We start from the raw sequence: 24,018 nt of genomic DNA on the forward strand, positions 1-24,018 counted from the left end.
AGTGTCTAGTTGTAGACAGTAGTGTATGAAGATGTACAGAGCGAATTGGCCATGCAGTTAGGGTTGCACAGCTATGAACTTGCAATCGGGAGATAGAGGGTTCGAACCCCACTGTCAGGAGCCCTGAAGATGGTTTCCCATTTTCACACTAGGCAAATCCTGGGACTGTCCTTTAACTAATGCCACGGCCACTTCCTTCCCACTCCTAGCCCTTGGTCCCGTTGTTGCTGTAAGACATATCTGTGTTGGAGCGACTTAAGCAATGTGTAAAGAAAACAACAAAAAAAAAATCTTCCTTCCCTCTAGGTCTCGCTTACACAAAAGAAGGCTATTTCAACCTCCCCCTTGATTTCTACCAGGTCTTTGGTCTATTTAATGTACCTAAATATTGCTTTTTAGGGTTTCTGCTTTTAATCATAACAAGTATTTAATATGCCTTGTACATTATTTATTTAACTTTCTTTGGTATATTTTTGGTCCATAGTGATTTCTACACCTTGTGTTACAAAGCACTTGCAAGTCATATACTCCTGCTAATTTCCATGTCCAGTCTTGGTTTCATCATTAATTAACTTCTTGAGTACTTGAAATTCTTGTCTATTTTGAGATCAGTATTGAATGAAAAATCCACAGCCTGTTTCCAGTCATTTGACCGGGTCAGGAATGGAATGAATGAAGCAAGCCCCCTTCTAACGGCGTGGATAGGAATTGTGCCGGCTGCCGAAGCCTGTCGCACTCCTCTGGGGAAATGATTAATGAATGACAGATGAAATAAAATGATACTGGAGAGTGTTGCTGGAATGAAATATGACAGAGAAAACCGGAGTACCCGGAGAAAAACCTGTCCCGCCTCCACTTTGTCCAGCACATGGAGTGACCAGGATTCGAACCACGGAACCCAGCGGTGAGAAGCCGGCGCGCTGCTGCCTGGCCACAGAGGCTCATCAGTATTGAATATATATATATAGATAGATAGATAGATAGATACTGGAATATACTATAAATAGACGTTTTTTTCAAGACCAAGTGTTTTTAAAAGTGCCTCACCATAGACGCTTTAAGATATTTTTCAAATATGTTTATTAGTAAATAAGTTTTTTAACATCGTGTAGATGCAAATTTTAATTGAAGTATTCTTCTCACAAATGCCTGAAGACTGTTACAAACATTGACTTTTTTTATTCATGCCACCTAGTGTTATTACGAAAAGTGTATCACCATAGATGCTTTTAAATATTTTAAATACCTATGTATATTAGTTTATAAGTTTTTTAAACACAATTGTAGACGCGAATTGTAATTTAAGTATCATCCACACATATTACCTTACCCCCCAATCTCCCCCAACCCCCCCCCCCCACTTCTTTCTTCTAGAGCACCTAGGGCAATAGTTTTAAGGATCCCATGGGACGTAGTTTTAGGATTTAATGTGCTTACTGTCCAAATGTTTTCATCTAAGCTATCTTTATACAGCTGAAGATGACCACTAAGTGGTCGAAACATGTTCTGTGTGTGCTAATGTATTTTTAATTTTGCCCAAGGCAAAAAAATAAAGTACCAATTAGGTGGTTTTTAAATTAATTTGTTGATTGTACTCATCGATACAGTCATGAAGTGGACGGCTTGCAACAGGAGACAACACGGAAAGTCTAAGATATGCATTTGGAAATATAGGACATGTACTTATGCATGGTGGTGCCTGTTGACAAATTCTGACTTCAGGAGATTCTCGTAGGAAAGTGACAGAACACAGGCCATTGGTAAACATTGTTTCATTATGGTATAGACAGCAAATACCCAAGACTACATACAGAGGACAGGTATCCACTGGTTACAGACTTCAAAATAATCACCCAAGGTTTCCACTGTGCGTTGCCAGCAGTGGCGCAGGTGCTGAATACCATTCGCTACATGTGCATCGCTAACATGTGACACCTCTCTCCGAAATGCAGTTACGATGTCCTCTTTGTTAGCAAACCATTGTCCACGTAATGGCTTCATGACTTGGGGATTAGATCATAGTCACACACCTAATGCTTCCCGCAACTCTGCATGGCATTGGCATGCATTTCTGCCGCGGAGAGCTGCTATTTTAATATACGATCGTTGCTCCTGCTTGTTAACTTCCACTTTGTGATGCTCTCACTCACACACTGAAATTGGGGCAGGCTTGGACCCACACTGTTGTTTACATACACCATCTAGTGGCATCATACGCAAGTACATACCATACGTTTCCAAATGCATATCTTAGATTTTCCGTGTTGTCTCCTGTTCGCGAGAAAAACAAATAGTTGCCATGACTTATGACTCGACCTCCGTAAAATTCTGCATGATAGAAGGGTTAAAAATGAAGGGACATTTTTATAAAACAGTCCAACGTCCTCATGTCATTGGATATCTGTTGTATTGTATCACCAGGTATGCATTATGTTTAATTACGATTAATTTTCTGTTCAAATACATTCACTGCCACTCTTGGCTTTGAGGTTATTTTGTTTAAACTTTGAGGATAGATTTTAAGTTCCAAAGTCATCATGGTTTTTTTTTTCATGTTATTTGCTTTAGGGGATGCTGGGCCGAGGCAGTAAAGGCGTGCTCGGTTCACCCGGAAGGACGTGGGTTCGATTCCCCGTCAGGAAGTCATAACATTTAAGAAACGAGATTTCCACTTCTGGAGGTGCACATGGTCCTGAGGTTCACTCAGCCTACACCAAAAATGAGTACCAGGTTAATTCCTGGGGGCAAAGGCAGCCGGGCGTAGAGCTAACCACTCTACCCCACCAAGAGCCGAGGTTACAGATATTGGAAGCCTTTACCTTCCACCCCTCCAGGGTCCTTCATGGCCTGTACGGATATGACTTGCTTTACGTCCCACTAACTACTTTTTCGGTTTTCGGAGACGCCGAAGTGCCAGAATTTTGTTCTGCAGGAGTTCTTTTATGTGCCAGTAAATCTACCGACACGAGGCTGACGTATTTGAGCGCTTTCAAATGCCACCAGGCTGAGTGGCTCAAGACGGTTGAGGTGCTGACCTTCTGACCCCAACTTGGCAGGTTCGATCCTGGCTCAGTCCGGTTGTATTTGAAGGTGCTCAAATACGTCAGCCTCTTTCCAGTAGATTTATTGGCACGTAAAAGAACTCCTGCGGGACTAAATTCCAGCACCTCGGCATCTCCAAAAACCGTAAAAGTATTTAGTGGGACGTAAAGCCAATAACATTATTATTATTATTATTATTATTATTATTATTATTATTATTATTATTATTCCATAGTTGGGCTTTTTAAATCCGTAACATATCTGATTATTTACATTTTATTGTATGTTTATATGGTCTCATGATTTTTAACAAAACTCTGACTTCTTGCAAACTGAAGTTTGTACTACTTTTTTACTTTTCATTTATATTTCTGGAAAACTTATAAACACCTACTCCAAGAACAGTAAGGACATAAACAACAAAGGGGACTGAATCACTGGGCATGTGCAAGCGCTGCCAACTATCTAGTTATGTGGAGATGTTCAGCTCAGTAAAACTGAATGCAGAATCGTTACTGTGAAATTCGCAGTGTTCAAGCCAAAGCACCAAGCCTCGCTTAAGCAGCATCCATGGTTTACTGAATCTTCAGCGTAAGCTCGAACTGTGAAATGTATCGTACAGAATTTCATCTTGGCTGCCAAAACTCTACTGTCAACTTGTTTTGTTTTTGTCCACGTACTTGCTGTATATGTCAATATCGGTACATAATAGGTCAAATACAAAACTTCTTTGCATTTCCCTGGAACTTCTTGGTTCCACAGTATGTCCCTGATACTCTGATAAGTCATTTGCTGCTTGTATTCTCTTTTCATTCCTCTCAGTTATTTTCCCATCTTCTGTAATTACACATCCCAAGTATTTTAAACATTTCACAACTTCTGTTGGTTTTTCTCTTACTTGTATCTTCTCCCTTCCTTTCCTACCTCTTATCACTATTATTTTAATGTTTTTATGCTTATTCTCATAACCAAATTCTTCTATTACTTGATTCCATACACTAACTTGTTCTTCTACGTCCATTTCATTTTCTGCCTTAGCTGTGTTTCTTTCACATTCTGTTTTACACACTAGTTGTGACTTTCATGAAGAGTATGGAGAACATTACGCTTCCCTGCCAACGTCCACATCAAACCGTTTTGAACCTCCTATCTTGGTTTTTATAGTTCTAACACATTTTTTGTACAAAACTTTTATCATTTGCACTGCTGCTCTACTTGTGTTTTTCCTCAGTGCATCTCAAACAAACTGCCTTGGTGCACTGTCATAGGCCTTCTTGATGTCTGTAAATGTCATCAACAAAAAAAACTACCGGGCAAGTTGGCCGTGCGGTTAGGGGTGCGCACCTATGAGCTCGCATCCGGGAGATACTGGGTTCGAATCCCACTGTCGGCAGCCCTGAAGATGGTTTTCCGTGGTTTCCCATTTTCACACCAGGCAAATGCTAGGGCTGTACCTTAATTATGGCCATGGCTGCTTCCTTCCCATTCCTAAGCCTTTCCTGTCCCATCGTCGCCATAAGACCTATCTGTGTTGGTGTGACATAAAAAAAAAAAAAAAAAAACACCCTTTCCCATACTCTCGTATTTCCTACGTCATGTACCTTTGTGTGAAGAGATCAAGGCAAATGTTGTTCTATCTTTCCTCCCGTTTTCTTCCCTAATTTCCTTTTCTTCATCTTCTTCTTCTCTTCTTTTTGGCTTCAAGCCCACAAGCCCATCCTCAATCATCCTTCTAATATCCTATCAGATACCCTCCAAATAATCTATAAAACTTCAGTACTCCTACTGGACCTGTTGCCTGTATCATCTCGGTAACTACCTGTAGGTGCTTTGCCATACTTCATCTTCCATACAGCTTCTTCTATTTTTAGAATGGATATGTTTTTCTCTTGTTCTTCTTCATTGTTTCTTCATGCTCCCTCTCATAAGCTAGTTTTGTGAATTTAATATTCTTTAATTTTCAAAAGTACTTTTCCCATTTGTGTAATATATCCCCTTTTCATGTCCAAATCTGTCCTGCTTTTGCCATTACAAATTTGGTATCCTCTCATGCTTTTACTCTTCTTTCCTAATCCATACATCTCCTCTTTTACATTAACGTCATCCTGCATAGTGTCTGTTAAACGTTCACAGCATCTCTTTTTCTCTTCCTGCATACCTTCTTGGCTTCTTGATATCTTTGGATATTCTCTGCATTTCTTCTTCCTTTTCATTTCTCACAAGCCATTTGTTTCTCTTTTACTTCTTCTCTTACCCTGTCATTCTACCAGTGCGTCTCCTTTTTCCTTTGTTTTATCCAATACTGTACCAAAGGCGTCTCATGCTCATTTTATAAATCCATGTTTGTAATTAGTCCATTCCTCTTCTATACTACTTATTTCTCCTTTTGGAATTAATTTCTTAAAACCTTATTGAATTTTATCCGGAGTTTTCCTCTTTAATTTCAATATAATATCTTTACTTCTCCCTCTTGTTTCTCTACTATTTTACCAAGTCTTGGTTTAGTTACTAGAATTTTATAATCTTGAAAATCCTCACTTGGCATACCTGTGTGATGTCTTCTAGCTGCCAGTGTATCTCCCTCTTCAGTAATATGAAATCGATCATTGTTTAAGTCTTTCTTTCTCCCCATCCATACCAGATTAGTTCTTAGCTGTTCTTTTTAAACCATGTTTTCCCACAGTTAGACCATTCTCGTACAAAAGTTAATTAGAAGATATCCTTCCACATCTCTCTTTCCATATCATATTCTTTACTACCTGTCTCAGGTGCATACACCTGTATGAAATCCTTTGTGTGATAGCTAAATTTGTCTTCATAGTTCACTTTTTGTTGTTGTTGTTGTTGTTGTTGTTGTTGTTGTTGTTGTTGTTGTTAAAATGTGTTTTGTTGTCAGTATGTCTGCAAAAGCACTCTCATCTCATGAGAAAAAATTAGTCTTGCATTATTATATTTAATGAAGTTGTCTAAAAGGGATTTATATGTCTGTAATCCTGGTTTTCAGTATTGTTCCACAACACATTTCACATAACAAACCTTGAAGAGTTTAGTAATCTTTACAGAGAGAAGGGGAGAATGTGGAAAATAATATTTGCTGCTAGCAAGTAATGTTACCACTTAACCCCGTTTCCCAATACGGGGTCAGGGATGACGTGGGATGAAATTATATGGCATGTTCTTTTTATGACTGGATGCCCTTCCTGTTGCCAGCCTCGATTAAGGAAGCCTCTAGCAAGAAATATCAGATGTTATTGTGGTTTCCTCTATTACAACATTAATTGTTAAAAGCGATACAAGCTTTTCAGTATACTATGTTGCTTTAAATTTAGTGTTCTCTGTTGACAATTTTTGAACCCAAAAGTTTTACTCAATAAGCTACCTAAATTATATTTTAGTTGTATGATATTGGTTAAGTTTTATCATATTTTATGGATTGAACATATTTTAAATGGATCAAGATTTTATTTGGTGATAGTATTTTAGAGAAGTCATTATGGAAAAATGCGAACATCGAAAGGAACACAAAATAGGATAAACACAATGAATGATTGGTCAGTGTGGGAAGAGAGAGAAACAGAAAAAAAAGGGAAAAAAAAAAAAAGAAAACAAGGACAATCTCCAATTCTTCTCAGCTCCTGATGGGCTCATTTCTACTTTCCAGCTTCATCACAAAGGTGGGCTAAAACTGTCATTGAGGGACTGTTTCAACAGATCTTTGGTATTAATGTGAGATGCATAGGTTAAGGAGAAAGCTGGATAAATACAGGAAAATGAATGTGTTCCTGTTAATGTTCTTATTTTTTTATACATGACCTTATTTAATAGTTGTATTCTTTGTTTAACTGATGAAATCTTCTTTTCTTTTCCTCACAGAAGCAGTGTTCCAAATGTCAACGGGCTTTTTGTAACAAATGCATTGTAATACAACCCGGACAATACGAATGTCAGTCTTTGTTACGACCTGGTGACAAAAGCTATATCTGCGCCAGCTGTTTGGTCTTCACATCACAACCGATTTGTCGCAGTCAGATTGCACGCCTCCGCATTTCAGACCTGAAGATTTACTTGAAACAACAGAATGTCAAAATGACTGCTTGTATTGGTGAGTGCTTAATGTACCATATGAGACTGGTAACTTTCCTTCTTATCTGTGGGCTTTGTGCTGGAATTAGGAACTAAGTATTGTCTGTGTAACATCTAAGACATATCGGGAGGTCTGCACATGTAGTGGAAGTAATGTATAGTTTCCAATGCTTTTACTATATAGTCTGAAATTTTCTTGGACATTGTTGGCATGCCAGGATACTGAAGGTGTGCACCGTTTGTGCAAGTATCAGAATTTGAACTAGGCTATGTACTGGGTCTGCACGAGGTCTGTTGGTCATATCAAAGAACAGCGTTACTTGTTGGATAAGAGTTGTCAGCTGTGCAACATTGTTGGTGCCATTGTTTCAAGGAAGGTGCATATGCCTGTACGTCAAGACCTTAGCATCATACAAGTGGTTATAGCTGACCTTGCAGCGGTTTACAATTGGTCATGTGGTAGTGGTACTCCAACATGTACCATATGTGGCTCTCATCCAGTGGTGTTCAGGAAGGGCTTTGAGCCTGCACTCGGGAGATAGGTTCGAACTCCGCTGTCGGCAGCCCTGAAGATGGTTTTCCGTGGTTTCCCATTTTCACATCAGGCAAATGCTGGCGCTGTACCTTAATTAAGGCCACAGGCTCTTCCTTCCCACTCCTAGCCCTTTCCTATCCCACTGTCACTGTAAGACCTATCTGTGTTGGTGCAATGTAAAGGAAATTATTAAAAAATAAAAAAATTAAATGTTCAGGATGGAGTGGCTGGAGGATCAAATGGCAAATCATAGTTTTCAGTGACTAAAACAGATTCTGACGTGATATGACAGTCGTTACATGTACGACATTGAAGAGGTGAAAAATATGTACAGTTTATACTGCAGCGACACGAGTACAGAAGGCAAGCAGACAACCCTTTATGCTTCTCTGCTAGTCCTAACTGTTGGCACCTGACAGGAGTTTGAAGACAATATTATATTATTCAGCTGGAGGTCTAGAAAGTGATATTAACCCATTGCCTTACAATGACGGAATGAAATGACGGATATTTCCGTCATTGTCCGCGGGTTCCCATAAATACAATGACGGAAATTTCCGTCCACTCTCTTTGTTGCTTTGTCGAGGTTTCCACGGATACATACCGATATTTCTTTGCAATCCCAACATGTCTACAAGATGTAGGTAATCGTATTTCAGCAGTCTTTGCCCTTCAGCTATGTATTTCGCCGCCAAAGAGTCTAATTTGGATAAATTGAGTAAATTGCTGTGTAAAGCTTAAGTGAAGGTAAAGTCAGCATCATGGCCAAGTTGGATGAAGCTTGAATATTATGTTTTTTGGAGGATAGCGATGTCACTGACGGTTTTTGCGACGAAAGTGATACTGAATTACCTTCGAGTGATGTTAGCATTAGTAGTTCCGAAGAATTAGATGACCTTATTGAAGAAAGGCAGAATGGCTTTGCGATATTGAAAGTAACCCTACAAAAAAGAAAACTTACGATGAGGAGAAGTGGTTTCGTGTGACAAAGGGTGAACTGAAGGCTCATTTTGCGTCACGTATATTGATGTCTCGGGTGGGGGTGTGCATAACCCAGAAGACTGGAAGTGGACACAGACAATGTTCCAAATAATATGCGGTGTATTATAGATAGAGAACTGAACTCTGTGGTAGCAAGAAGATTAGGCGAGAATCCTGGGAAGGCTGAAGTAATAGGTGAGTTTTTGACTGACGAATTCTGGGAACTTGTAAAGAATGAAACTAATGCTAGTGCGACAGAATGGCTTTGTGATATTGAAAGTAACCCTACAAAAAAGAAAACTTATGATGAGGAGAACTTGTTTCGTGTGACAAAGGATGAACTGAAGGCTCATTTTGCGTTACATATATTGATGTCTCAGACTAAAAAGTTTTCGATTCAAGAATACTGGACTAAGAGAAGGGTTAGAGAAACGCCATTATTTTCAGAAACCATGTCTCATAGATGTTTCAGTATCATATTTGCATTTTGCCCCAGATTCTCCAGAAACCCAGTGTGATAAGCTCCAGAAAGTTAGACCAGCTCCAGAAAGTTAGACCTGTTTTGCAGCTACTGTTGGACAAGTTTCAGAAGGTGTACGTGCTTGGAAAAAGAACAAGTATTGATGAAAGTCTGATGAAGTTCAGGGGGCGTTTTACATTCGTTCAATTCAACCCTTCAAAAAGAGCATGTTTTGGTATAAAATTCTATTATCTTTTGTACCTAGGTACAAAAGAATCTGACACTAGCTATTGCTGGAAGTTTCGTATATATGTTGGTAAAGAACCTCAGTATGTAGATGGGACAGGTGATGCCAAAAGACTACTGTGTAGCGAGGCAATTGTTCTTGAATTGTGTGACGAATTGCTAGGATCATGCAGGACTATATATGGACAATTGTTATAATTCACCTACTCTCTTCAGGGACCTGATAATGAAAAATACCAATGCCATTGGAACTGTATGTCCAAACCAGAAATTCATGCCACCCCATTTTGCAGCAACAAACCTCAAGAAAGGAGAACTGACTTTTGCCTCAACAAATGGCATCCTTGCCACAAAATGGGTGGATAAAAAGAATGTACCGTACATCTTCTGTCAATAGTGCATCAAAGACCAGATTTTGTGGAAACTAGAAACGAAAGGGGCAAACTTGTTGTGAAACCAAACATGGTTGTGGACTACAAGTCTGGAATGGGTGGTGTTGATTGACATGACCAACACCTTGCATCATACCCCCTAATGAGCCGATATGCCAAAGAGTATAAGAAAATATACTTATGTGCTCGACATGGCAATGCAAAATGCTAGCGTCATTCATCACATGCTGAATGCTAGAAAAAGGAGGCCCAGCTTTTCCAGTTTCAGGGTTGATGTTGCAGAGCAAATTTTTGAGGGTGTTGTTTTGCCTGATTATCCAGCCGGAGGCCGGCCCGGTGCAGGAAGTACACCAGTGAGGTTACAAGGAAAACATTGCAGTCACTTCCATGTCAAAATAACAGCAATAGCAAGCAAGGCATCTCCATCCAGAAGGTGCAATGTCTGTTATGACCGCAGAGGAAAAAAATCCCAAGGGAAAGTTCAGGGGTGAATCCCATCATGAGTGTGATAAGTGTAAGGTGGCACTGCATGTAGAAGAGTGTATTAAGATCTACCACACTGTGTTGAACTATTGTTAGAATTTGAACTGTGTTTCAGTGTGTTAACTTGCTGTAGCAAAAGTGTTCTCTTTTAAGTTCGATTAAATCGCAATCAATGTTTATTTATTTTCAAGAAAAATTGCAGTTGAGTGGGTTAAAATCCTTTGTCCACTATAACAAGGAATATTTTTCCATGTATACATTCATAATTTCTTAACAAATGTGAATTTTCCAAATATAGTTCCATTGATATTTCCTCTACCAGAACTCATTCTGCTAATCTTCAGCCAACTATTTTGAGCTGCTGTATAATATGGAATGATTCATTTTAGCATGAGTCTTGTTTTGTAATTTTGGCCTATGTGGATTTGGTTAGATAGTTTTCAATGTGACGCCTGTGTGTTTTTGTACAACTGCAGAACACAATCTAGAATGTTTTACTTTACCACATTATGGGAGTAATTTTGGTGTATGTAAATGTTTGATTACTAAGAGAATTGGCTATGTATGGCATCGGTCATATTGTTTTGAGCCTCTTCGTTGATGTTCCTGTAAGTGCTTTTCCATGGTTTGCAATTTCACACCAGGCAAATAACAACCATAGAGGTATTTTCTTTCTTCACTTTACTGGCAAGGTGTTAAGACATTTAACCCTTTGACATATGATTTATCTATCTCACTTGAAAATTTTCCAGGGAATGCGATTAATCATTTATCTACATGTTAAACTAGTAATTTGATAATCATCTTTTGAGTTATGTTTGAGATTCCTTCCTTTCCACTGAAGTCTTCTTCTGATAAGAAAGATTTTCATCCGTTGATGATAGGGAAGGAGAACTATTGTTCATAACCTGGGAACATCTAATTTATTTTTAATTCTTTCACTTTGTACAGACATAATCACCAGAATTACTCAGAATTTTATCATGTGTTTCTGTGCCACTGTCTTCTGTACTTTCATGAACAGAAATTGGAAACTTATTGCTTTTCCTTCTCATGATAAGAGACTCGCTTACTACCTGTTGTGACATATCGTTTCAGCCTCTTAGGAGTATGGTTAATACTTATTAGCCTTTCTAGATTTCCAGTACTGCTTAATCTTTATGGAAAATGCACTTCTTCACTCTTCAGACCACTTGGTGCCAGGTTGTCTTCTCACTCTTTCTGGAAGATCCTTTATCCCGTGTACCCAGGTCCTGAACTTATGTCTATCTTGAACCAATGTCTCATAGGCACTGGCCGGATCCTCCTTCACTGCAGTTTCCTATGGAGTGGTACATTTCCAAGTCATGAAGATCAAAAATACTTTTTGAAGGATCTGAATATTCACTTAAATAGGCGTCAGCTGGCGACAAGCATGCACCCTACAGTTGTGCTGGCAGTTTTGCTAGACTTGTAGATCAGATCCATTCCAATAGAACAAATATGACATAGGCCAGTGTAGCTCAATTGGTAGAGCATTTGATGCAAAATTGGAAAGTTATTGGTTCGGATCCCACTGGTGTCCCATTCGCCCTTTTTTTTCTATACCTAATATCTCTGCAACATGTACTGTATGAATTTAAATAGTCACAGTACTGCATTTTTTGTGTCAATCCATCATAACTTGATCAATCGCTGCTGATCTGCATTTAGGGCAGTTGTCCAGGTGGCAGATTCCCTATCTGTTTGTTTTCCTAGCCTTTTCTTAAATGATTTCAAAGAAATTGGAAATTTATTGAACATTCTCCCTTGGTAAATTATTCCAATCCCTAACTCCCCTTCCTATAAATGAATATTTGCTCCAGTTTGTCCTCTTAAATTCCAACTTTATCTTCATTTTGTGATCTTTCCTACCTTTAAAGACACCACTCAAACTTATTCATCTACTAATGTCGTTCTTCGCCATCTCTCCGCTGACAGCTCGGAACATACCGCTTATGAACGTTAAAATAAGAATAATAATTTACACTACCTTTCCAATACTTATCCTTCCTTATATTTAGGATATAAACATTACAGCTGGTGTTGTAAGTTGGTAATTAGAAGAAGGTAATTAGAATTGTTAACTAATTAAATCTCATTCTACCGGGCGAGTTGGCCGTGCGCGTAGAGGCGCGCGGCTGTGAGCTTGCATCCGGGAGATAGTAGGTTCGAATCCCACTATCGGCAGCCCTGAAGATGGTTTTCCGTGGTTTCCCATTTTCACACCAGGCAAATGCTGGGGCTGTACCTTAATTAAGGCCACGGCCGCTTCCTTCCAACTCCTAGGCCTTTCCTATCCCATCGTCGCCATAAGACCTATCTGTGTCGGTGCGACGTAAAGCCCCTAGCAAAAAAAAATCTCATTCTTGCATAGACACGTGAGTTGGGTACGAGAAATCGCTTAACTGTCGTATGCATCATCAGTCAAAATAAATCTTAGCCTAAAGTTAAGTCGGGGCCCCGAACCTAGTGCCCTTAAAATATATGGTACCCTAAGATTTGACATTTACGTTATAGAAAATGAAATAGGCTTAAAACTAGTGTGAAAACATATAACAATGTTCGTCATGGCTAAGAGAAAAACATACAATCGTGTTGACAGAGATTAAAAACATAAAGTACAACATAGAGCTGGTAGTGAAGTAATTAAAATCATATAGGATATCATTGCTGTCAGTCAGGTAATAAGAATGTTCATACATAAAAATGATTAGTATATTCTTTGGAATGAAGAAGGTAATTAGAATTGTTAACTAATTAAATGTCATAATTGCATAGACATGTGAGTTGGGTATGAGAAATCGCATATTGTAGTTTACTTGGAGTAGTAATTCTTCAAACAGGATTGATCATGCCAGAAACTGCTTATAGGTAGAGGCCAATATCCAGTTCCTTTAAAATAATGGTTAAAGCCGAAAACAGGTATCCTCATTTTTACTGGGAGTTCAAGAGCATAGATGATGATGATAATAATAATAATAATAATAATAATAATAATAATAATAATAATAATAATAATAACAACCTTGAAGTATCCCTCTGGTCATTATAACAGATTCCACCTTAACCCCTCCCCATAATACAACTTCGCCGCCAACTTCTAGCGCTTGTATTGTTCCCCTACCCCTCCCCTCCCAACTTGCTCACCACCCAAGCAAGCACACCGATACAACACTCGTAGCAACGGGCAGGTGTTTACCAGATGCCCTCGAGTGGCTAATGTGACCAGTCAATGCTCTTCCAACATAAGAGGTAAGCGATCTTAGACTCTCATTTTGAACACTCTATTTTCAAAGCACTGAGTACATCTTTTTTCTTTTTCCATTTTTCAGACTTAAATTCACGCACATTGCATCTTATTTTCTCCATCTATGATCTTAAACTCCCAGTAAAAATGAGGACACCTGTTTTCGGCTTTAACCATTATTTTAAAAGAACTGGATATTGGCCTCTACCTATTAGCAGCTTCAGGCATGATCAATCCTGTTTGAAGTGTTACTACTCCAAGTCAACTACAGTATATGATTTCTCGTACCCGAATCACGTGTCTATGCAAGAATGAGATTTAATTAGTTAACAAGTCTAATTACCTTCTTCATTCCAAAGAATATAATAATCATTTTTATGTATGAACATTCTTATTGCCTGACTGATAGCAGTGTTATCTTATATGATTTTAATTACTTCACTACAGCTCTATGTTGTACTTTATGTCTTTAACCTCTGTCAACACGATTGTGTGTTTTTCTTTTAGCCATGACGAACATTGTTAAATGTTTTCACACTAGTTTTAAGCCTATTTGATTTTGTATAATGTAAATGTCGAATCTTAGGGTACCATATATTTTAAGGACACTAGGTTCAGGGCCCTGACCTAACATTAGGCTAAAATTTATTTCGTTTGATGATGCTTACAACAGTTAAGCGAAACATGTCTCAACTTACAACACCCGTTGTAATGTTTATATCCTAAATATAAGGAGAGATATGTATTGGAAAGGTGGTGTAAATTATGATTCTTATTTTAATGTCCATAATCTGATGTCCAATATGGTCTACAATGAGATTTATTACTTATAACACACCGCTTAGTCGACCAGCTCGTCTTCTTTCTCCCAAGTCTTCCCAGCCCAAACTTTGCACATTTCTGTAACGCTCCTCTTTTGCCGGAAATCAGCCAGAACAAATCAAGCTGCTTTTCTTTGGATTTTTCCAGTTCATGAATCAAGCAATCCTGATGAAGGTCCCATACACTGGAGCCATAATCTAGTTGGGGTCTTACCAGAGACTTATATGCCTTCTCCTTTACATCCTTACTACAACCCCTAAACACTCTTATGTGATTACCCCAATAAAGATCTTGCCTTATATTATTACAATGATTCCCATAAGGAACCTTCACCCCATCAACACAGTAATTAAAACTGAGAGGACTTTTCCTATTTGTGAAACTCACAACCTGACTTTTAACCCCGTTTATCATCATACCATTGAGTACTGTCCATCTCACAACATTATCGAGGTCATTTTGCTGTTGCTCACAATCTTGTAACTTATTTATTACTCTGTACAGAATAACATCATCCGCAAAAGCCTTATCTCTGATTCCACTTCTTTACTCATATCATTTACGGTATATATAAGAAAGCTGCCTTGAGGAATTCCCCTCTTAATTATTACAGGGTCAGATAAAGATTCGCCTACTCTATTTCTCTGTGATCTATTTTCTAGAAATATAGCCACCCGTTCAGTCACTCTTTTGTCCTGTCATGCTCATTTTTGCCAGTAATCTCCCATGATCCACCCTATCAAGTTCTTTAGACAGGTCAATCGCGATACAATCCATTTCACCTCCTGAATCCAAGATATCTGCTATATCTTACTGGAATCCTAAAAGTTAAGCTTAAGTGGAATAACCTTTGCTAAACCCGAACTGCCTTCTATTGAACCAGTTATTAATTTTGCTAACATGTCTAATATAATCACAAAGCTTAGATGCAATGCATGTCACACTGACTGGCCTGTAATTTTCAGCTCTATGTCTATCACCCTGTCCTTTATACACAGGGGCTACTATAGCAGCTCTCCATTCATTTGGTGTAGTTCCTTCATGCAGACAATAATGAAATAAGTAATTCAGATATGGTACTCATCGAGGGCCATTGTCTGTAGTATTTCCCCAGAAATCTTATCAATTCCAGCCGTTTTTCTAGTTTTCAACTTTTGTATCTTATTGTAAAAGTCATTCTTATCATAGGTAAATTTCAATACTTCTTTAGTATTAGTGACCTCCTCTAACTGATCATTATCCCTGTAACCAACAACCTTTACGTACTGTTGACCGAATACTTCTGCCTGCTGAAGATCATCACATACACACTCCCCTTGTTCATTAATGATTCCTGGAATGTCCTTCTTGGAACCTGTTTCTGCCTTAAAGTACCTATACATACACTTCCATTTTTTCACTAAAATTTGTATGACTGCCAGTTATGCTTGCCATCATGTTATCCTTAGCTGACTTCTTTGCTAGATTCAATTTCCTAGTAAGTTCTGTCAATTCCTCCTTACTTCCACAGCCATTTCTATCTCTCTTTCATTCCAGTCTGCACCTCCTTCTTAGTCTCTTTACTTCTCTGTTATAACATGGTGGGTCTTTACCATTTCTTACCACCTCTAAAGGAACAAACTTGTTTTCACATTCCTTAACAGTTGCTTTAAACTCATCCCGGAGTCTATTTACATTTTTATTTACCGTTTTCCACCCATCATAGTTACTTTTTTAAACTCCCCCATGCCTGTTTTATCAGCCATATGGTTCTGCCAAATAGTCCTACTTTTAAGACCTTCCTTTCAATCACATTTATTTTTAACTATGACAAAAACAGCTTTGTGATCACTAATACCATATATTACTTCAGTTTCACTATAAAGCTCATTTGGTTTTACCAGCATCACATCCAGAATATTTTTCCCTCTGGTTGGTTCCATCACTTTCTGAATCAGCTGTCATTTGCATATTATTTGCCATTTGTTAGTCATGCTTCCTGTCATTCACATTACCTTTCCAATTGACATTTGGTAAATTGAGATCTCCCACTACAATCACATTCCTTTCCATATCGTTTCCCACATATCTAATTATCAAATAATTCTGAATCAATGTCAGCATTACCCTTTTCCAGTCTGCATACTCCAAAGACTTCAAGTTGCCTATAATCTTTAGAAATGAGCCTGGCTCCTAGAATATCATGTTTGTCATCTTTAACTATTGTTTGGCTTATAAATTCTTCTTTCACAAGAATGAATACTGTTGTACCCATCATTGTAGGGAAATGGGTGAAGAGAAGGGGGTTTGTACAGTGATGGAGAGAATATTGGATGAAAGCCGGTGCGGTTTCAGACCTCAGGGGGACTGTGTCTATCAGATTTTCATTATGCACCAAGTAATTGACAAAATGCTATGAGAGGAACAGAGAGTTATGTTATGCTTATGTTTCATAGAGAAGCATAAGACAGCAGTACCAAGGGAAAAGATGTTGGCTGTACTCAGTGATTATGAGATCAGAGGTAGATTATTACAGACAATCAAAGGCACATATGAGAATTGATGGGATATTGTGTTATTTGTTCAAATTAGTTATGGCAGTTAGGCAAGACTGCAATTTTTTACCATTGTTGTTCATAGTTTGCATGGATCATGTACTGAAACATATAAAATAACAGGGAGGGATTCAGTTGGGTGTAAACAGAAGAAGCTTTTTTTCCCTATGATGGTGATTGCATCTTACTGGCAGAATGTGCTGAAAACTTTTTATCAAATTTTCGGAGCTTGAAAAAAAATGTAACGAGAATTATATGTAAATTAATATTTCCAAGATTAAAGCATTATCAGTTGGAAAGATACTTTAGTAGATTGAATGCCATGTAAGGAATATGAAACTGGAGCAGGTAAAGACCTCTTAAAATAAATTTTAATACCTTCACATTTGTAATTTCCCAGGATGTTAGTTGAGTGAGAGAAATCAAATCAAGGTGTAGCAAAGCTTATGCAGCGAGCTTGTAGTTGCATTGAACACTGGTGTTAAAAAAGGAATTGAATTCCTGACCAGTATTATATTTACGTTGCTCTATTTTCAGACCAGCTTTTCTATACAGAAGTGAAAGCTGGGTGGATGCTTGATCTCTTATTTATAAGTTTACGGTAACAGATATAAAATTAATGATATTGCAGACGTGCCACTCTTCCCGATTTTTTATCCTTGTTTCCCGATCACCGGGACCAGTCCCTCAATTTTCAGAGTAGTTTCTGTAATTTTTGAATTATTTTGAACTCACACGCATTTCCTCGTTCTATCGATATATGGCTAAGTATGGCTGGTCGATAGTAGTTCTAATAATCACAACCGGATGGCAGTACACGGCACGGTGGCCAGCCATGTGCTCCTCTTTGGTCTATAATACAGTCAAATACTCAGATAGCTTAAAATAGGAAGTGGAAGTCGCACGCGAGTAACCTCACATCAGAATTAGCATGCCACAGACATCTACCCGGGGCAGAACCTGCATAAGTACTCGTGTTACATCACGTAGTAGTGCTTCTTGGTTGTATATCTTACTATTTGTTTTGGCCAAAATGTCAGAAAAGAAATATGATACAGTGTTTAAAGTGCTTATAGGGAAGAGTTTCCATGTTTCAGTGAATCCAGGAAGGGTCCAACGTTCACATTCTGTACTCTATGTCGGTGTGATTTTTAGTTGCGCATGGCAGGAAGTGCAATATACTCAAACATGTGCAAACGAAAAACATAAGGAGTGTGTCCAGTGTGTAGAAAGAAACCAAAAACTGAACTTTTCAGGTAAAAAACCAAGATGACAGTCATGTGACGAGTGCAGAGGCTTTATTTACGACATTTACCGTAGAACATAACCTGCCTGTAACCACGTGGGGCCTTTGTTTTGCAAAATGTTTCCTGATTCGGAAAGCGCTAAACGATATGGGTGTGCTAGAACGAAAACCGCGGCTATCATTACAGAAATGTGCATGGCAGAAAGGGTGAAAATTGTATCATATTTGCAGGCAAATTTATTTTCTGTTGCTACTGATGGCAGAAATAAAAGCGACTTGAAAATATATCCTATTGTTGTAACAGTTTTTTAGGCGTGAACTCGGTGAAATTCAGAGTTGTTTACTCTCTGTACCTAATTTAGAAGGGGATGCTACTGGAGCTAACATTGCCAACCTTTTGCTTTGAACTTTTCAGGAATTCCGCATTCCATTAGAAAATTGCCTAGCTCTTGGTGCTGATAATGCTCCAGTAATGGTAGTATTAAAGAATGCTGTGGCAGGATGTTTGAAGCGGGGAAAATAGTAACATAATCATCGTAGGTTGCTCTTGTCACCTAATTAATCTTGCTGCGGAGAAAGGTGTGGCGTGCTTGCCTGTAAATGTAGATGAACGTATAATTGATATATTTTTATTATCTGGAAAGGAGTGCAAAGAGAAAAGGAAAGGTCAGAGAATTTCAGATTTTACACAACACAGAGATCAGAAAAATTCTGAAGCATGTGCCTACTCGATGGTTATTACTAAAAAGGTGTTAAGATAGGATTTTGCTGCAGTGGGACCCTTTGGTTACTTTATTCAGAAGCAAAATTGTAGGGATAACATTTCACCACACTCCTCAGTTAAAAGGAAAACCTAATCATCGGTTTCACCCACCAAAGAAATAAAAATCTACTGATGACACTTAGAGCCATGCTTTGTCACGTGAAGAACGACTGTTCATGTTACTTTCATGAAATTTATTAAATCTTTTTGCCTTTTTGTCTCAAGTTTTATGGATATCTTTGAGAATCCAAACGTAGCTCTTCAGTCAAGTATGTTGCACATCCACTTATTGAAGTCAGTTTTGGAGGAACTATTGAAGAATGTGATAGCAAGGTTTGTTAAACCACACGTTATTAGAAGCTCCTCTTCTCTCCTTGATGTAGATTATCGTACTCCAGCAAATAAAGATGATTGTGATCTGATGATTGGGAACTTGGCGTTTGTTTTGGTGAACACTTTGAAGTCTGAGGAAAAGTGCGTATTTTTTAGGTCTGTAAGAAAGTGTTTCTCTTCATCATGTGTCTACATGGTACACAAATTTCTGTACAGAGATGAAGTTTTAATTAATGCAGAAGTTGCAAATACTTCTACTATAAGTAAGGCATCATTTTCTAGCCGTAGATTTTTCATTTAAAAGTTTCCAAACATTCTGACTAGACTAGTGAAATGGAACATTTAGATAAAGAAACTGTTATTCTGCACTCCCACTTCTGCAACTTTCAGCTCGAAGAAACAGACCTGGCAAAAGGAAGAATTGATGTTCAGTGGGCATTGGTAGGTCAGATGAAAACAGCTAATGATGTACTTAAATATGACAGACTCTCTAAAGTGGCTTGCTATTTTATCAATTCCACATGACAATGCAGAATGTGAAAGGATTTTTAGCCAAGTCACAAAGACAAAAACACAGTTCTGATCCTTGCTGTCTGAACAAACTTTAGAGAAACTTTTAACCTTTCATGGTCAAGGCAAGTGCTTTGAGCAAAAATTTTGTTCCAAGTTTCTGAAGAGGGCTAAGTCAGCTACAGGTGTGTTAAACAACAATTAGTCATCATGTGTTCAGCATATTGAAGGATGAGAAGTCACATATTCCTAAAGTTCAGGTATGTCCAGCATTTAGTATTCACATATAAATAATGAAAATATATATATATAAATGTAGGCCAAATAGAGTTGTTAATGTATTGAATTATAATGAATTAGTACATCTTCTGCCATCAGTGATGTGTCGTAATACGTTGCGATTTGCTGCCAAATTTCTCCTGATTTTTTACTTTTGATTGTTGGCATGTCTGATTGATTGCTGATACACACTAGTGGGAACAATGGCAAGATAACATTTGCAGTGAGGTAAAGATTCAGTTAGAAATAAACTTTTGGATAAAGCTGAGAGTGTGTGAACTGGGTTGGTGGTGGGATGATGTAAAGGAAGTAGTGAAGGATGGGTTATGTAGGAGAGCAATGAACTCCATTCTGGAGTTTACGAATAGTTAGGAAACCAAGGCAATGATGATTAGACTCAATCATTCTGGATTTCAAGGTAAGTGGCCATGAACCTACTATGCTAGCTTAGCAGGTGGAGAGGTGATACTCCCAAGTGACATGTCCCAGGTGGCGGATAGGGGGGTCCTAACTCTTTTGCCAGCAGACTTGAGCAAATTAAAATAGCTCTCGCTGACCAAACACACAGTCCCCTGTGGGTAGGAGACACAGACGAATGTACCTATGGTATCCCCTTACTGTCATAACAGGCAAGTAAAAGGGGCAACCAAGGGATGATTGAATTAGAACCATGAAACTACTTGTAATTATTACCATCACGCGAGGAAAACCATGGGTCACCTTTACTTGCAAGTAGTACAACTATGTTAGGTACACAATAGGTTTGTGGTTAGTAGTAGCAGAGGGTGAATCTGTATGAGTTTTACAGTACCCGTGATTAGTACCACTATATGCAGAACACCACAGTCTTGCGTTGCCTGTGATTAGTACTACTATATGAGCGACACAGTAAGTCTGCGTTGCCTGTGATTAGTAACCACTGTGTAAGGAACACCATGGGATAGTATGAGTCCCCGTGATTAGTACGCCTATGTGAGGAACACTGTGGGTTTGCGTTGCCTGTTGGTGGCACCATAATGTGAGAAACACCATAGGTCAATGTTACCTGTGCATATTACGTTACTTGTGAGTAGTACCACAATGTGTGGAACACCATAAGTCTACGTTACATATGTTTATTTATTTATTTATTTATTTCAAGAGGTCCCATGAGTCTCTGGCTTGTGATAAAGACAGTACAGTACATACGTCTATTAAGATGATACAGTAATTACATTTCATATACTACAGCTTTCTCAGTAAAGTGATAAGCACATTTTTGGATAAATAAGATTGTTTTTTTCTTTTTTTTTTTTCACATGTTAGCATCATAGTTTTTCATAAGTATATTCAAATATTGCATGGCTGTAAGATATTAAATATGGACAATATATTCATGAATGTTGTATAGAAGTTATATTAAGATAGTTTTATCTTAAACATTTAACCGATTTACGGTTCTTTACATCAAGAGGCAATACATTATATTCCCTAAACATTGACAATTCTATGCCTTTCACTCCACACTTCACTGAATTGGAGTGCGAAGGATATATCCTAAATGATCCTGTAGTTTCATATCTATGAATTTCACTAAAATGGGAGAAGTTAACAGCAGAGTGGGTTAATTTCCTGCCTAGCTTATACATAAAGACTGATGATGCTAATGTAATTTGTTTACATATTGGCAGAATATTTGACTCTGAAAAAACTGCATGTGATGGTTTGAGGAAAGGGGATCCATACATGATTTTGATGGCTCTTTTTTTTTTTTTTTTTTGTAGGATTTCCAAATTATTAACATAATCTTCCCTACATCTTCCCCAAATGAAGCTTCTACATGTTAGATGTGGGTGTATGATTACATAATATAGTACTGCTATATTAGAAATACCATGGTTCTTACTTTACTGGTGGGCAGTACCATTATGAAGGGCTGTTGACTTGGATTTTGGACCCCATTAGACAGCAAGCATCATAGATTCAGGAATGTGCTTTGGAAGCAGCCTCTTGGTCAGTATATACTATTGTTTTAAGAGTCCGACTCGTTGGCTGAATGGTCAGCGTACTGGCCTTCGGTTCAGAGGGTCCCGGGTTTGATTCCCGGCTGGGTTGGAGATTTTAACCTTAACTGGTTAATTCCATTGGCACAGGGGCTGAGTGTGTGTGTGTTGTCTTCATCATCGTTTCATCCTCATCACGACGCGCAGGTCGCCTATGGGGGTCAAATAGAAAGACCTGCACCTGGCGAGCCGAACCCGTCCTGGGATATCCCGGCACTAAAAGCCATACGACATTTCATTTCATTTCATTTCATTGTTTTAAGATAGTTTCTGGGAAGGTGGGGCATTGCAAGTCGAATCCACTGATTGTTTTAAGTTCATAATCATTGTTCATAGTCTCTTTTTTTTAAATTCTAGTCAGTGGATTAATTTTGGAATTATTTTTAACTTTCAATGTTGTGAGCTGGATCCACTGATTATTTTAAATTCATATTCATTCATCCATTCATTCATCTTCATCATCACGTTTTAAATTCTGGTCTGTGGATGAGTTTTGGACTTTTAAATTGTCATTACATTTCGTCTCATTTCATAGCATTAGGGGCCGATGACCTAGATGTTAGGCCCCTTTAAACATCATCATCAACATAATCATCATCATCAAGGTAAGAAGATGAGGCCAGATTGTTGGATGGAAATAGAGGGTTGTGGAGGCACTTGGATCATTCCCATTGTTTTGCAAACTGAATGCTGTAAGGCATAGTAGGCTATAATTAAATTACATGTGGAAGGTAGGGGTGGTGTTTCTTTTTAAATGGCTTGGGCAGTTGCAGTGGAAATTGAATGTATTTACTTCATGGGGTTTTTTTTTTTTTTTTTTTTTGAATGCATTGGTTTTAATATATTTTTTAAATTTAAAGCTTAGTGTTACAGATTTTGTAGATACTTCCATGGTTCATTAATATTTTTACATTCGTACTGCTCATCATTGAAGTAATTCAGTTAAGTTTGTGAAATGTCTAAATCATCATTTTATTTTTAATAATTGGCCTAATACAAATACAAATACAAGGTTTAAAAAGCCATTTTTGTAATTCAATCATAGGGGGTGATATCATAGCTAGCTTCTGACCAAACAGGCCACTGTTCAAGTCCCTGTCATTCGAATTCCATATAAAGCTTGAGGTGTTGAGGTTGAGATTACTATATCAACACTAGTATGTGTGTGTGTATGTATGTATGTATGTATGTATGTATGTATGTATGTATGTATGTATGTATGTATGTAATGTATGTATGTATGTCTGTCCAACCTTTTTCCTTATGGGACCGGGCGAGTTGGCTGTGCGGTTAGGGGTGCACAGCTGTGAGCTTGCATCCGGGAGATAGTGGGTTTGAATCCCACTGTCGGCAGCCCTGAAGATGGTTTTCAGTGGTTTCTCACTTTCACACCAGGCAAATGCTGGGGCTGTACGTTAATTAAGGCCACAGCCGCTTCCTTCCCATTCCTAGGCCTTTCCTGTCCCATCGTCGCCATAAGACCTATCTGTGTCGGTGCGACATAAAACAAATAGCGAAAAAAAAAGTTTCTTTATGGGGCCGGGTATGAAGCGAGATGAATCTTCATAGAAAGTTTTTACAATCTGATGCCCTTCACGATGTCATCCTCATCAAAGGAGTTAATGAGATAAAATGAATAATGTGATATATCAGAGTAGGATGGGAGAGGATGAAACCCTGTGCCAGCACATAGCCTACTCCTGTCAAATAGCATCAAGGGGTCTGCTTAAAGCTTAACGTTGCCATCCGACAGACAAATTACCATCAACAGGGTCATATCCCCTCACTCCATATGAACACTGCAGAGAGGTCCTGTCAGACAAAATAGTTTTAATTGCTCAAAAAGACCTATCTCCATCAACTGATGAAATGGGAGCATATTTAAAACAAGGCACTGCAGATGGACTTATGTCTATGGTTATTGAGAGATAGGCTTTCAAAATTTTTGAAATTTTGCTTTATTTTCTGGTATCCTATATTTCTGGGTAATACAATATAA

At 38.3% G+C, this 24,018-nt stretch overlaps 1 protein-coding gene across 5 annotated transcripts in view; it reads left to right on the forward strand.

The window, feature by feature from the left end:
* Positions 1–24,018, forward strand: part of LOC136863230 (E3 ubiquitin-protein ligase RNF34) — a 349,689-nt gene that overhangs the window by 192,354 nt on the left and 133,317 nt on the right. For all 5 annotated transcript variants that reach the window (XM_068226351.1, XM_067139600.2, XM_067139602.2 and 2 more), the window contains one exon: positions 6,916–7,144. In XM_068226351.1, the coding sequence (XP_068082452.1) occupies positions 6,916–7,144 (229 nt within the window). The remainder of the gene's footprint in view (positions 1–6,915; positions 7,145–24,018) is intronic.

The sequence above is a fragment of the Anabrus simplex genome, chromosome 2 (assembly GCF_040414725.1).
Source record: "Anabrus simplex isolate iqAnaSimp1 chromosome 2, ASM4041472v1, whole genome shotgun sequence".
NCBI classification, from domain to species: domain Eukaryota; kingdom Metazoa; phylum Arthropoda; class Insecta; order Orthoptera; family Tettigoniidae; genus Anabrus; species Anabrus simplex.